The 16274-nt window shown below is 41.2% G+C and overlaps 1 protein-coding gene across 4 annotated transcripts in view; it reads left to right on the top strand.

The window, feature by feature from the left end:
- ANO10 (anoctamin 10) overlaps positions 1-16274 on the top strand; it is a 94220-nt gene that overhangs the window by 51505 nt on the left and 26441 nt on the right. For all 4 annotated transcript variants that reach the window (XR_014000939.1, XR_014000940.1, XM_081164563.1 and 1 more), the window contains one exon: positions 4955-5071. Coding sequence is in view for 2 of the 4 variants with exons in the window: in XM_081164563.1 (XP_081020689.1) it covers positions 4955-5071 (117 nt within the window). In the remaining 2 variants the exon portion in view is untranslated. The remainder of the gene's footprint in view (positions 1-4954; positions 5072-16274) is intronic.

Below are 16274 nucleotides of genomic sequence, written 5' to 3'. Positions count from 1 at the left end.
ATGTAACACGTGTGAGAGTAAAGTCTTTTTGGCACACACAGTTCAGCTGTTCCATATGAACATCCATCTGTAACAACCCCAAACTAAGTCAGACGTTGGAGATCTGTGAGTGGCCCTCTGGTTTCTTCATCCTTTCTTAAAAGAATGAAAATAAAAGATACAGGGGTGAAGGGTGATACCGTTCAAGACCATAGCACAGGAGGAGAGGGTATTCCAAGCCATTTTCTTAATGTAAATCCTCACCCCTCTTCCCATTACTGTTTGGAAACATTTATAGATACTAAGCCAACTCCTTAATTATGTGAGAACTGGAAGTAGTCTACTCAGGCTCCCTCCTAAAACCCACCAATGAAGGAGGCAGGAGAGCCAGTGCTGTGACTTGCGCCCCAAAACTCCCATGCATTCCTTGTCTTTCTGCAAACTTCAGTGGTTAGCGTTACAGCCAGCCAACCTGTGCTGCTAAACTTCAGCTGCTAGGAGGAAAGACCTTTGCCTGTGTTTGCTACAAGGCTCTTCCTTTCAATACAACCGCACTGCTCCAGCATCTTTTGTGTGCTCACCATTTGTGAATTAAATGGAAGAAAAATGTTTTATGAAGGGAGGAAGTCAGGGCAGTAAATTATACTGACCATTTAAAGTTAAGACTTCTAGCATGATGGTGAGGAGAGGAGAAATATCCCTGTCTTTCAAAGACTTTTCTCTCCCTACTTGAGTGGAGAGGGGTCTGCTGATCTCCTAGCGCTGGCTCTGGTTAAGCTTACTGAGATGCAGTCCCTGAGTGCATACCCTCCATTGTAGATGGGCCTTGAAGGCAAAAGGTTGCCCACTCCTGATTTAATCCAAGAAGAGATTTTTTTAAAGGGCTTGATCACACACAAAAAATAGTCTCCATGTGTACAATTTTGGAATTCCAGATATTTCATATGCTGAACAGAAATGTCACTTTTTAAAGATTCCAGACATCTTTCCATTAAGGTACATCAGTTAGATATAACATCAGTGTATGATACTGGCAATCAGTTAAGAGGAACTTCATGAAGCATGGCATTTATCACAGTGTCACAAGTTGAATTGCTTGTTCGTTTTTCTCTATCCGCTTTTCATGTAGAATTTATTTCAGAGCATGATCAAAGCTTTACTCTTCATTAGATACTGCATTAGCTAATTTGACTTTTGGCAGCCCACATCCTTGTTCCTATTAAACACCATCCATAAATTGAGATAAGGATTCTGCCAAAACGTTTAAGAATTGCATGATGGAAATATACTATTGGGTGCATTGTGCAACTGCATTCTAGACTGCTGGGTTGGTAAATTTGAAGTTAAGAAATGCTATCTTATATACTTGAAAATAAAAGATGGCATTTTAAAGCACCTGAATATTGACAGAAATACGAGAAAAGACAGCCTTAAGGTCCATTGATCAAGGATCAATGAATGAGCTGTCGTGTAATTTATTATGGCTGATTAGGGGTTTGTTCGTTCGTTGTATTTACATTTCTAATACTTGCTGGATACCAATTCATGTAGCTGCTTATCAAGAGGTCACCAGGTATTTTAACAGTTGTAAGGGACACAGGGGGCACCGTGGTCTAAACCGCAGAGCCTAGGGCTTGCCGATCAGAAGGTCGGTGGTTCGAATCCCCGCGATGGGGTGAGCTCCCGTTGCTTGGTCCCTGCTCCTGCCAACCTAGCAGTTCGAAAGCACCTCAAAGTGCAAGTAGATAAATAGGTACCACTCCAGCAGGAAGGTAAACAGTGTTTCCATGCGCTGCTCTGGTTCACCAGAAGCAGCTTAGTCATTCTGGCCACATGACCCGGAAGCTTTCTGCTGACAAATGCTGGCTCCCTCGGCCAGTAAAGCAAGATGAGCTCCGCAACCCCAAAGTCGTCTGCGACTGGACTTAATAGATTTTCAGGATACTGCATTGTTTCCAAAATAGTACCATGCTTTTGCTACAGTTGTGCACAATCACAGGACTCTCAAAGCATTGAATATGTTTGCACATCAGCATACTGGATTAGTTTCTATGTCAGCAGGAACTTTGAATCCAAAGGACCATGTTTAAAGTTCTGTTTGAGCTCAGAGGCTTTTTCCTGGCCGTCTCTCATGCCCCCCTGAAGGTTGGGTATACTCTGGAATAGTTTTGTGGCTGCAACCAATGGTGAAAATAATGAAAACCGATCTCCCCCACATAGAGTGCCAAAAGGGCATGTTGGATCCATGATATAGATACCGGGTGAACTATTTTGTTCTTTACACTTGAAGAGATAAAATAACATGTCAAAATTGTTTTAGTAAATATGGTAATCATCCATGATAAAGTTACGAAAGTTTTAAGCAACACCCACTCCTCTTATCAGTCTGGTATCCTGGGCATGACTGATAATTAGAATTAACATAGAAATCGGTCCAGATGCTAAGACGTGTTGAAATTGAGTAAGACTGTAGTCGGTAGTCTGCTGTGAATTACAAGAACATTTTCTGTGGTTTGGTTGGTCTTTTAGTTGGCGACACGAAAGTGATCTTGAGCTTTAATAGTGTTGTTTCTCATTCTAAGCCCTTGCAGAGCAGCACTATTCTAAATTGCGAGACTTAAAGTCATTCTGCTTTTCAAACACATGTTCTACATGATGATTACAGGGTGTATGTCTTGGTATGAGGAAAACAGGATAGAATTAACATGGCTCCCTGGTGTCAACACTAAAATATCCTCCTATTTTGCCATCTGCCAAATGGGTAAGAAGCAAAATGTCAGTGTCTCTTTCACCCTTGATAATTGCAGCACTATCAAACTCTTCGTGGACTTCTGCCAAGTGCTCAGAGAGCCAGTGGAGCTGGCCTGTTCTGCAAAAAATTACCGCCATGAGCAACAGGAGCAGCTGTGTTTCCACATCAGTGTGTCCCTCAACTTTGCTAAAAAAATTAGATATGAATTCTTGGAATTTTGAGCAGATAATTTGATTTCTACAGTGACAGCCAGCCACTATTGCATAGATAAAATAAGATCAATCCAATTATCAAGAGAGGTTAGGAAGGAGTGTGTTCAGGAAGGAAATCTAATTGAAACTTTGTTATAAACCGTTGGTGGTTGATGAATTAGTAACAATCTAACTTATTTATGATTTTATTTTGAAAACTTGTACCAAAGCAAATTCAATGTTGCTTACAATCCAAAACATCAAAACAACAATGAACTATAACGCACCCCATTAACATTGCTAGTATTAACATCGAAGTCAAGCCTCCATAACACTTTCGCTTGTCCCACTGCTTTCCCCCAGGAAAACCCACTGCATCAGAACAATCATCAATCAGTTTTTCAGCAGACTAATGTTTGTTCCGATTCAGTGATAAACAGTGGGTTTTCCGGGGGAAGTGGTGGGACATGCAAAAAATAAAATAAAAAATAAACTGTCTTGGACCTGTGCCTTGAAAACATGGAACAAGCAGAAAACATCTTGGACCTCTGCTTTCTAGGTATGGGACGAGCAAAAGTGCGGATGGGTCCTAAGAAATGAAAGATAAACCAGCAAAAACAAAACAATCAGCTAAAGCAGCCTTTTAAAACAGCCACATTTTTACCAGCCACCTAAAACAATATAGTGATGGGGCCTGGCATACCTTGCTTGCCTCGACATAATCCCTGTTACGAGGTCAAGATTCTGATTTATAGAACCTATATGCAGAGTTAATAGGGCACTCATTTGTATATTGTATATTTACAAACAAGAAATTAATGATCAAATTAGGCATGGTGCCGCATAGAGCACATTGGGATTTTCATTTTATTTTACTTAATAGCAGGTGCCAGAGAGGGGAGGCTTTTTCTCAGAACTGCAGCACAAAAGGAGAAGGGAAGGTTTAACTTTTCCCTTCCCAGCCATGATCCCGACTGAAGTGCCTCTCACACACTGCTGTTAGCCCTAGTTTCTGCTTTTCCCTCGGCACCCGTAAAGAAACGACAAAGTCCCCAAAGCAGCGTGTGTGTGAATTTCACTTTGTGATTTGAAGCAGTCAGTCAAACCTTTAGCCACAGTCTTCTGGTTTCTGGTAAAATGCAAATAGAAATACAGTGGAACCTTAGTTTTCGAACATAATCCGTTCTGGAGGTATGTTCCAACTTCTGAAATGTTCAAAAATCAAGGCACAGCTTCCGATTGGCGCAGGCTCCCCGGAAACAATAGCTGACAGCTGCATCGGATGTTCGGGTTCCGAAAAACATTTGAAAACCGGAACACTTACTTCCGGGTTTTCGACGTTCAGGAGCCAAAATGTTTTGAGTACCATGGTGTTCGAGAACCAAGGTTCCACTGTACAATTTCTAGTCTTTGTTTACATACATCACTTGCCAATCTTTTAAAATACACTTGCAGCATATCTCTCTGTTCTTTGTCCGTTTGCCTAATCTCTGGTTTTCTAATCTACTTGAGGTACAGCACTACTTGTTACTGCAGAATAGGCTATTTTTGGTTTGAGGTCCACAACAGCTTCATGGATGGATGGAGGGCACCTAATGGACCAAGTGACATTTAAGGATTTACTTTCTCCTTGCTAATATCTGTGAAAGTTGACATGGTAGATATATAGTCTTATCCTGTCAATGTATATGTAGATTTTTCTCCACTATCACTTACTCCCTAGAACAGGCACCCCTAAACTTGGCCCTCCAGCTGTTTTGGGACTACAACTCCCATCACCCCTAGCTAACAGGACCAGTGGTCAGGGATGATGGGAGTTGTAGTCCCAAAACAGCTGGGGGGCCAAGTTTGGGGATGCCTGCCCTAGAATAATGCAGAAAAATTGCTGTTCACTTGTGTTGCTGATAATGTTCATGTTATACTTATCCCTTGTGCGTTTTTAATCGTTGATGATAATTTCTGCACACAAATACATGCACTCATAACTGAATGGTATTCTGTTTATCTCTTCTCTCCCCGTCCCCCCAACCAGCATTTAGCACTAGCTGTGAAATTTCTTATGGCATACGCGATTGCTGATAAACCACGAGACATCCAGATAAAATTGGCAAGGCTGGAATTTGAATCTCTGGAGGCACTCAAGCAGCAGGTAAGAACTAAGAATATTGTAGGAATATTGCAGGTGAGAGAAAGATGGAAATTGTCACTACTATCCTTTGTTCCTACTGAGTTTTGTTACATACCCTTAAAACATCCAGTCCCTTAAAATAATTCATAATGCATTATTGCTACCAACATTCAGTTTTTAATGGTGTAAATGATGGCTTGGCTGTATGGATACATGCCAATATATACAAGACCATTTCTTCTCTTGGCATTTAATGTCTACTTACAATGTCAAAATAAAGGAGTATTTCTAGTGCCAATGCACATTCATTGAGTTCTGCATTTGAGGCCACATTATTTGTCATTAACTCTTGTCTTTTCAAACTTGCCTAGGAGGCACATCTACTTTCTCAGCTTCTCCTGCTAAATTGCTCTTGTTATAGGTCCATCTCACCAACCTTCCCCAGCTGTAACTGTACTGCTAAGCCAAAGCAATTTGTTGTTAATTTGGATTAAAGCAGCCCAAAATAATTTGGATAACTCAACAGTAACAAAAACAGTTACATCTCAATAATATTAAAATCTCACATAATAGAATACCCACACCTCTCTTATTCTGCCATCTCTTTACTACCTCAGACCAGTGACCAGAAACCCAACTAAACAGGAAAACTTAAGCTGGCTTCCAGAAAAAGTCGGGCTTGTGCTTTTGAGGCAGGAGGGATACTATAAATGTAGAGCAAATGCTGAGGCTGCTTCTTGCAGGCAATTTTTCTTGTTGCTGCTGATCTACTTAAGTTATTTTTAAAAACAACAGGTTTGTGCTTCTCTCATTCCTTAGGGCTTCTCTTCCCTTTCCTGGGATTGAAGAATTTAATAGTCTCAGAGTTAAGAAATATCTACCTGAACATTATCTACAGGTCCAGTTAGCATGTATAAGACATTAGCTATTGTTTTCTCCAGGCTCATGTATTCAGCCTTTGAAGAATTATCCAATTATTGGCAGCTTCTACTGAAAAAGCCATCCAAATTGATGGTATTATATATACATGCAAATGCTAATAACTGACTTAGGAAAAGTGAGCATGGAAATTTGAGACCATTCCACAGGGAAGCAGCCTCATCAGTTTTCAGATGAGATTCAGATACATCCTAATTCCAGTGGCTTGGAAAAAAGGGAGATCCCTAGAAGGTTTTGCATATGCTTTAACTAGATGTGCCTTATATCTGAATGCTGTGTCAGAAGTTCCATTTGAGGCATTTCTCTTCCAATTCTTGCTGTGTGTTCCCATCCAGGTCAGGGCTCTCTTCCGCAGTAACTGCATATCAGGCTGAAGATTGAATCTAAGGTGTTACTGCTCAATTTTGCCTTCCTCAGATGCATTTATTGAGAAGAAACCATGGCTAGACAGCAGCTTTGCATAATATTACAAGAGCAGGATTGTAAACCTACTGGAGCTATTCCTTTTCACTGCATTAAAAGAGGGGAAAGTAGGTCACCCATTGAAACCTTAAACACACAAGTTATTCTAGTCACCTTTGGGTTAGAGAGTATAAAACATAATGCCAACTTCAATTTACTGAATCTTTCAGTCCGTAACTATTTGATTCCAGTTAAGGATATTTTCCTCAATTTTTGAAGTGTATCCCCATCATATTTGTCTAAGCCCCAAGAATTCAGACATGGCTTAGAAATTATTTGGTGAGCTGAGCCTCCTGAATATTAATGAAAGCTAAGCTGGCACTCTGTTGATTTGGTAGGCAGCCCTGTGGCAGAATCACCTAACATGGCACTGGTTTCATTCCCCCTGTCTCCACCTTAGTACACCTGTGGTCAGAGATGAAGCCCCTACTAGAATATTTATAATTAGCCATTGCTGCTATTTTTCTTTTTTACTTTTGCAGATGTCTCTTGATTGTGTTCTGTACTGTGGGCTTACCCACCCTTCCTCTTGTTCCACTGCTTTCCCCACCGGGGAAACCGCTCTCTAGTGCCCAGTCGGAGCAAACAGCAACCAGATTTTCTGCGAATTGTCATTTGTTCTGATTGAGGCCTTCTCCACATTTACCTTTTGCCCTGCTCTTTCCAGTCACAGGCCTGCACTTTAAGGCTCTGTGTCAAGAGCCTGGGGTTTTCTTGGACCAGAACTTTTCCCGTGGAAACCAGAACTTTAGCACTCAATCGGAGCAGATGTCAATATGCTATTGGCTCCAATTGAGCTTTAAAGAGTGAATTTTTCGGGGAAAGCTCCAGAGCAAAAAAGAAAGAAAAGTGTGTGTGTGTTTGGAGTTTTAAAGTGCAGACTATGCCTAGAAAGAACAGAGAAAATGTAAGTGTGGATAAGCCCTTAAAGCTAAAGAGCAGGTTTTCCCTGGGAAAGGAACAGGGCAAGTGGAAAACGCATCAGTCCCATCTCTAGTGTGGGTCAACCAGAAAACTACTTGGACCAGTGCTTTATAAATACGGGACAAGAAGAAATGTGGACAAGCCCAGCCTTTAAGCATTTGAGTTTTTAGTTAATGTAGTGAAGTAAAATGATTATATGAGCTGTCACTCATTGCTCCATTTCTCTCGATATGGACAAATTACATCGGTGCATGCTAAAGTAATTGAATGACTCGAGCACTTAGACATTGTTTTTGAAGAACGTTCTCACAAAATTATCACAGAATAATCTCCATCATCTTTTACAAAGCTGTCTGCAAAAAGTATACTGTCATCTGCAATGGGCTTATATGGAAATTAGGAATGTTTTTAATTGTATATATTTCTAAGCATGCAGTGCAAAATTGGCAGCACTAGTTCATCCGTAAGTCACTTGGATTAAATTTGGCAGTGCTGATTTTAAAGGAGATGGGAGAAGATGATGTCAAAACTGTTCTATCTGGGGTAGATGGGCCTGTTGTTTACATGCCAGTATTTCCAGGAGAGCACTGTACATTTTGAAATGGGTGGGTGTTTCTCAAGGCATGAGAATACTATTCTCCCTTTTGATTTTTATGGCATATATCATAGTCAATGCCAATGTACAAGCGCAGACATGTTTCAGCATCTAATATATAAAATGCCTATCATATCTAGGTGAGAAGAAAAATCCTTGTTTTCTGCTTTAGCTTGTTTGAAGTGGGTCTGCTTGTGTGTAACTTGCAGTAATCAGGTGCCCTGTCCTTGCATCACATAGTGTTTGGAATGTATGTAGTATTGCGGAAGCAGTTAAGAGAAGAAAAACATATTTCAACCCACCATTAAGACATAGGCTGCAGTTCAGTTGAAAGTGAGCTCAATCCTATTGAAATGAGTATTAAACACATTTCACTCTAGTTCAGTTTGTTCCCACAGATTTGAAGAAATGCAAAGTACTGATATGGGGTATCAGTTTCTTATAAATTATTTTTCCCTGTTACGGTTTAAAAACAAATAGCTGGCGAGTAGTATTGCACCAGAGGCAGATTTTGGGCAGTGTGACAGATTCTGCCACACTGGGCGCCTGAACTCTGACATAGTGAATTGAGCAGAACAGAAGATGAGAGGTGGGGGCACAATGAATTTTGGACAGGGTGCTGCTGAAATTTGAAAGACCAAAGTCGACCCCTGGTCACACCACTTTCATTTTTATGATACGGGACTCAGCACAGTTGTGAATGAGGACTTCCTTACCTCCACCCCGTTAAGCTGAATGGAAGTGAAACAGAAGATCATGACATTGTTGTTCCACTCTTCTATTTATAGGGAATAATTAAGACCGCGGTAGAGAGGAAGATGGTCAAAAGGAGAGCAGAGGCAATGTTGCCGTGAGGACAATAGTGCTCTTGTTTCTTTCTTTGAGCTGTTGTGAGCTTGTAACACTGGTGTTGCTATCCATGTTTTCCTCTTTCTGTGCTGTATTGTCACCGTATTTATGCTGAGTTGAACTGTACTGAACTGGTGCCAGCATTGTTTTCAGTCACCAGTGTAATGCACCAAGTATTTTGTAATCTTTCATATCAACTCTGTGGCCTGGGCTATTAATATCTATGTCTGACAGATGAAAACTGTAGCTGAGGAATCATAATGCCTAGAGTTGTCCAGAGGGTTTCGAGCCCCTCTGGCTCTTCTGTTTTACTTAACTTTAATACACACCAGTTTCATTTAATGTAAGAGAATCTTGCTAGGGCTGCTATGATTCAGTATTCCTTCTCAGGGATGAACAGAGAGCCTGCTGTATCAAGTGCCACTCTCACTGCCACTGTGTAGGTAAGGGATAAAAGGGTAAAGGGACCCCTGACCATTAGGTCCAGTTGTGGCTGACTCTGGGGTTGCGGCGCTCATCTCGTTTTATTGGCCGAGGGAGCCGGCGTACAGCTTCCGGGTCATGTGGCCACCATGACTAAGCTGCTTCTGGCGAACCAGAGCAGTGCACAGAAATGCCGTTTACCTTCCCGCCAGAGCGGTACCTATTTATCTACTTGCACTTTGAGGTGCTTTCGAACTGCTAGGTTGGCAGGAGCAGGGACCGAGCAACGGGAGCTCACCCCGTTGCGGAGATTCAAACCACCGACCTTCTGATCGGCATGTCCTAGGCTCTGTGGTTTAGCCCACAGCGCCACTCGCATCCCTAGGTAAGAGATACAGCAGGGTAAATGGCATGGTGGTCTTGCCCATACCCACTGCAGGGGAGGTAAGTTTCAACCAGCACCCTGTGCTTGGCTACTTCACCTAGGTCATGTGACACAATCAGATCAGTGAGAGGATGGCTCTGCCAAAGCCTGATCATGTCAGGGCAGGCTCTGATCATCGAATAGAAGGGCACCTTTACCTAGCCTGTTCGACAGGCTGCCCCTCGATTGCATTTGAAATCTGCATGTGTATCATATGCATACGTACCAATATCATCAAGCAGTTGTTTGTATGAGTGCAGCAGCCATAGGTTTCCTATCACCCCAAGTTTCACATCACCTCAAACCAACGTACTTACAGTGGAGGCAACTCATATATTTAGTGGTGAGACACTGAGTGTTATGATGGACATCTTTTGATTAGTCCTCTGAGAGGGAAGGCATTCTGCATCGGCTAGATTAGTTAGCATTTTCCTTTTGGAAAGCTGAGAGTTGGACCCTGAAAGCAGAGGTGTCACTTATTTGTGGATAGCATGTTTAGTGTTCAGATTCAATCCTCAGCATCTTTTAACTAAAAATCCCAGGTGGCGAGAAACACCAGTAAACCCCTGTTAACAGTACTGAGCTCAGCTGTTCCATTGCTTTGGCTCAATATAAAACAGTGCTCCCTAAATTAAGATGTGCACCCCAAAATCTGAAAGATAAAAACTTTAACTTAGCTAGTCTTGATAGCATTTTTCTTTTGCTGAACTTTGTGTTACCTGCCAGTGATAACAGGATATGTGAGATAACACCAAGTGCATGGGGCGTGATGATAAAATTAGGTCTGTAATGAGGGATAATTGAGAATTAGCATCAAAACTTTTAATTAAATATGTGTGAAACTTATGTAATTAGTTATTTCCTGTGGATGGAATTGTGAAAAAAAACCTTTCTAGAAAGTTGAGGTTTTCTTCTCAGATTGTTTGACCTTTTCCATGACATTGGGTAACTGTAGGTACACCCTGATGCACTTAAATAATCATTGCTAAGATACATTTCTGTCAGTCTTAATATCTGATCTATATCCTAATGATAATATTTAAAATTAAAATTCTCTTATTGCACTAGAGAGTGTGCATCATGGTTCTATAGGAAAATATGAAGCCGGACAACAGAAAAGGTCTGGGTGGTTTCAGTAAACTATTAAAGATGTCTAGTTATCATGAATATAGTAATGCCAAATGGTTTCATATTAAAACCATTAGTTTTGGAAATTGAGGAAAGTGTTTACAAAGCATTGAGAGTAGGATTTCCAGGAAGGTAAGGTATACATGGTGGGGCGAGGCATTCATACAGCCGCCCTGCCCCCAGTCAATGAATGTACTTAAAATATCAAAATAAGCACTTTGAAGAGGTTGTGGAAACTGATTGGAAGCTAGTGGAGATGGCAGAGTGCTAGCTTAGTGTGTTCATATTGCTCCGTCCTGATTTGCAATCTCCCATATTCCAGTCTAACTAAAGTTTTTGGACAGTTTTCCAAACCATCTCCATGTACAGCGGATTGCTGTCATCCAAACAAGTAGTTAACAAGGCACTGATTGCTAAAGGAAGACTCTGTGCAGGTAGGGTTCTATATCAGTCATATCAGCCTAAACCAGTGTTTCTCAAACTTGGGTCTCCAGCTGTTGTTAGACTACAACTCCCATCATCACTGGCCCTGCCAGCTAAGAATGAGGGGATTTGTAGTCCAACAGCTGGAGACCCGAGTTTGAGAAACACTGAACTGATAAAAGGTGCATTGATCCACCAAGATAGCATGTGCCTCTGCTGACAGAGAGGGACCATTGAACACACCAATCTACAAAATGCACCAGTCTACAAAATCCAGAACAGATTGAACACCACTAACCCAAGCATAGATTACCCCACCCCTAACAATTTCCTCCACCTTGTCTGCATTGAGCTCAATTTTGCTTAGTATTCTCCTGTCTCTCCTTTCTTTTCCAGCATGGCATAGCCTTGTTCCTATTTGGGAGGCAGCAGTTAGCTTCTGCTTTCTCTCCTGTTGTCAATCAGCAGCTGGGGAGATGGCGAACACCAACAACCACCAGCTTTGTCAGTTTTCATGAGTAACTGTTATTTATTAAAAGGTGCTATACTGTACAGACAAAATGACAATTAAAAGAAAACAAAAACAAAACCACACAGTACCATTAAAAACCCATCAAAAACCAGGATAAACAAAATGTTCGTTGCAGCTTTCTTAAAGCTAGGCAAAGGAGTCAGCTTGGTCTCACGAGGACTTAATGTGCTGTAACTCCATGCTCCAAAACTTCCAGATTTGATGGTTGCAACATGCTCTACATGGGCCTACCATTGGAGATGACTTGGGAACTTCAGTTGGTCCAAAATGCAGCAGCCAGATTACTAGATCTCACATAACCCCTGTTTTAAAACAGCTGTGTTTTGGGGCCTAATTCAAGGTGCTGACTTTGGTGTTTAAAGCCTGAAGTGACTCAGGCCCAAATAATCTGCTATATACCTTAAAGCCTGCCTGAGGACTTGGATGATACCTTCCTAGAGTAGATAATACGTTACTTCTAAGTGCCACTGTCCACTGAAGGGCTAACTGCATGTAAACTTGCTTATCACAGCAGTGGCCCAGAGTGCCTTCCATCAGCTTTATGGACAGAGATAGCCTAACTACTGTGGTCTGTGCTCTGGTAACTTCAAGGTTAGATTACTGCAATGTGTTATACATAGGACTGCCTCTGAAGACGGTTCAGAAACTTCAGCTGGTGCAGAATTCAGCAGCCAGGTTGCTGACTGGAGCAAGACGGTTTGAGCATCTTACACCAATTCTGGTCTGACTGCACTGGCTACCAATTAGTTTCCGGGCCCAATTCAAAGTGCTGGTTTTGACCTTTAAAGTCTTAAACGTCTTAGGACTGCAATACCTCGAGAGCCGCCTCTTTCCACATGAACCTACCCAGACCCTAAGGTCATCTTCTGAGGCCCTCCTTCATGTGCCCCCTCCTCGAGAGGTGCAGAGGGTGGCAACACTAAAATGGGCCTTATCTGCAGTGGCTCCCCGTCTGCGGAGTGCTCTTCCCAGAGTTCACCTGGCACCTTCGTTATACACCTTTAGGCGCCAGGCAAAAACGTTCCTTTTAAATCAGGCCTTTGGTTGATCTGATGGATATCCTACACACTTTTAAAATGTGTTTTTTTGGGAGGGGGCTATAGGGTTATTGCTGTTGTTTTTATTTTATATATTGTAATCTTTTCTGTGAACTGCCCTGAGACCTCTGGGTATAGGGCGGTATATTAATAATAATAATAATAATAATAATAATAATAATAATAATAATAATAATAATAATGTTCAGTTTAGTTTTTGCTGTTAATAAAAAGCCTCAGAAGGGAGGAATTTGGAGCAGAGAAATAGCATTGCTGGTCTGTTGTGCCAGATGTACCTTTTCTGCAGCTTTCGGGCCAAGAGCCTTCCACAATGCATTGATGTGTTCAAAGCCTGAAAGCTGGTAGTTTCATAATTATTTCTCTTTGATTCTGGTAGTTGCATCTGTCAAATATCAACAAATCTTGTCATTTTAACCTGTTCGTCATGTTATGGAGCATATTACTGTATTTAAACTTCAGTCAGTTTTATGCCTCAAATGAACTGTGATGATCACCTGTTTTGACTTCCTGCATGACCCAGTAGCTCATCAGAGCTACAACACCAGGATATGCTTGAGGCTTTAATCATGTGTCTGTTCAGTTGAGACACTTTATGACTTCAGCCTTATATAATGCAATAATATATTCACTGTTGTGGTCACACCAGTGCATCCTACGCAGTCTGAATAAGGGTAGCATAGTGCTATTCCTTTGTCTGTGCTGCAACTGTTCCTTTCTACGCAGGCATCTTTTATTCACAGCAAACTCATCTGACTATAAACAGCCACTTCTCCCCCGGGCAGTCAAACCTAAAGTGTTTGTCTCCTTGGGTATGTGTAATATTTTGAAGCAAACCCTAAATGTATTGGGACAGTGGTGGGGTTAAAAAGAAATATTTCTAAGACCTTGTTTTACTGTTGAAGCCATGTAGTCTGCTACTTTCAAAATAAAGGTCATCCTTTTCACTCAGATTGTATGATTGGCTATTAATTAAAAGGGCCTAGTAATGTCTATAATTTAGCATCCATCCCTGAAATATCGTTATCAAAGCAGTAAGGGACATGGATTGAGACAGATTATATATATTTTTAGAGATTAGAAGGTGGTAGGATGCAACCATAGTTGATTATGTTGTGTTTTCTTGGTTTATCTCTCTTTACAAGTCTTGCAGGTTTTTATGTTGTTGTTTAGTCATTTAGTCGTGTCTGACTCTTCGTGACCCCATGGACCAGAGCATGCCAGGCACTCCTGTCTTCCACTGCCTCCCGCAGTTTGGTCAAACTTCGAGAGCACTGTCCAACCATCTCGTCCTCTGTGGTCCCCTTTTCCTTGTGCCCTCAATCTTTCCCAGCATCAGGGTCTTTTCCAGGGAGTCTTCTCTTCTCATGAGGTGGCCAAAGTATTGGAGCCTCAGCTTCAGGATCTGTCCTTCCAGTGAGCACTCAGGGCTGATTTCCTTCAGAATGGAGAGGTTTAATCTTCTTGCAGTGCATGGGACTCTCAAGTGTTTTTTATAATATCCCATAAAACCTCTGGCTACAGATAGGCAATAAATAAATGTTGTTCACCGGCGGTAGAGAATCTGTGACACTCTAGGTGCTGTTGGGCTCAACTACTTCATAACCTTCATTAGGCCAGGGATAATGGGATTTGTAGTTCCGCATTTGGAGACCCACAGGCTGAATGGCTAACAATGGCTCTTTTCTACCTGGGCAGGATTAATTTAAGGAAATTGATACAGATGGTTTTGCTTTCCTTGTAATCAAATAAAGCTGTGATACATTTTAACCCTAATGCCAAAGTCCACAAGCTCAAAAACTGTTTCACTGGGCTGTCTCCATGCATCCAACTTCAGTTCTAAACTTGCAAGTTCTTCTTTAAAAAAAAAAAAAAGACAATGGAATACTTGTCAATAGTCTGCAAATTATTATGATGCTGTATAGTGCAGAAGCCTAGCTCTAGGTAGAAAGTATTTTGCTTTGGGCTATAAGCTGCATGTTGCAGTGCAGTTCTTAGCCTGTAGAAGTTTAAGGTATGAGATGTTTGCCAAAATGGGCTCAGAGTGGAGGTGCAAGAGTCCTCCAGGAAGCCATATATAGAATCTAAATTCTCCCTGGTGGGGAGGCTGAAAGAGATGAGGATTTTTGTCATGTTGCCCACATACGATTTATCTGTGCCATTTATATATTGAAAAGGCCAAAAGTTTAGAAAATGGTCATGCAATCTCTGTCTGTCTGTCTGTTTCTCTCTCTCTCTCCAGTTGTAGCTTTAGAGAGCAAGAAAGCTGCCTGACAGTCAAAAATCCTAGAGATCCTTTCGCTGTCACAATATATGAAGGTTATATAACATATATAAAGCAGGTTACGTAAGTGCTGCCCTGTAATGCAGTCAATCAGTCCTATTTTGGAAACTGATTATAATTGGAGTATTAAAGAACATTTCACAAATTCAACTGAGAAAAAACACAGAATTCCAGTGACAGCACTTAATATCAGCAATTTTGAGCTAGTCATATTTTCCTGAATCTATTAAATGCAGCAGGATCAGCTGTAATATAAAAGCAACCTGAGCACTTTGTGTTCATTTTAATTAAGAGCAAAAGCTGGGAGCTTTATAAATCCTAATCTTCTAGAGCAAACCCATACTTGGTTTTTTTTTTAAAATCGAATGTTTGTATGTATATGAAAATGCATGTGTGTTTAAAAGAACTAGTAATCTCAAAACAATGTATATTTTTATGCGTTTACCTTTTTCTCACCTCAAATCAGTCAGAGTTGTGCATACACCAAACAGAGCACTGCATCTGATCTGGAAACCAATTGCCCAATAGAGATCTGTATTGTCATCATAGCAAATGCATATTGATTGAATTATCATATATGAATAGATTTTTTTTTCTTTAAATGTATGAATAGTCCACAGGATCAGGTCCAGAACGCATCTCCTAACAGACAGTTTGCAATGCTTAACTTTTCATACCAAGTGGACCGCGAGAATATTTTGATGCGGAAACTACAGGTTGCATATTGCTTTGTTTTTTTTGGGGGGGGAGCATGGCCACAGTTCCATGTGCAAATATCACTCTCATACCCATTAATGTATGGACAAAAGAGAGGACCAGAAGAGAACTCAAATCTGAATGAAATTGGCATGTCCTGGTTTTTGCATATACAGTGGTATCTTGGTTCTCAAACTTAATCCGTTCCGGGAGTCTGTTTGACTCCCAGAAAACGGTTCGAAAACCAAGGTGCGGCTTCCTATTGTCTTCTGCACTCAAGCAGAAGCTGCGGAAGCCACATCAGACGTTCAGCTTCAAAAAAACGTTCGCAAACTGGAACAATTTGTGGCATTCGGGAGCCAAGCCATTTGGGAACCAAGGTACCACTGTACAATCAAATTTAGAAATTATCACTATAATTTAAATAGGAATACATCTATTTCACCAGAGGGGGACACTATGACCAGGTGAACTGTCTGTGCCTGCTCCG

This window comes from Podarcis bocagei, assembly GCF_964188305.1.
Source record: "Podarcis bocagei genome assembly, chromosome: 12".
NCBI lineage: Eukaryota > Metazoa > Chordata > Lepidosauria > Squamata > Lacertidae > Podarcis > Podarcis bocagei.
This window is presented reverse-complemented; position numbering and strand designations above follow the sequence as displayed.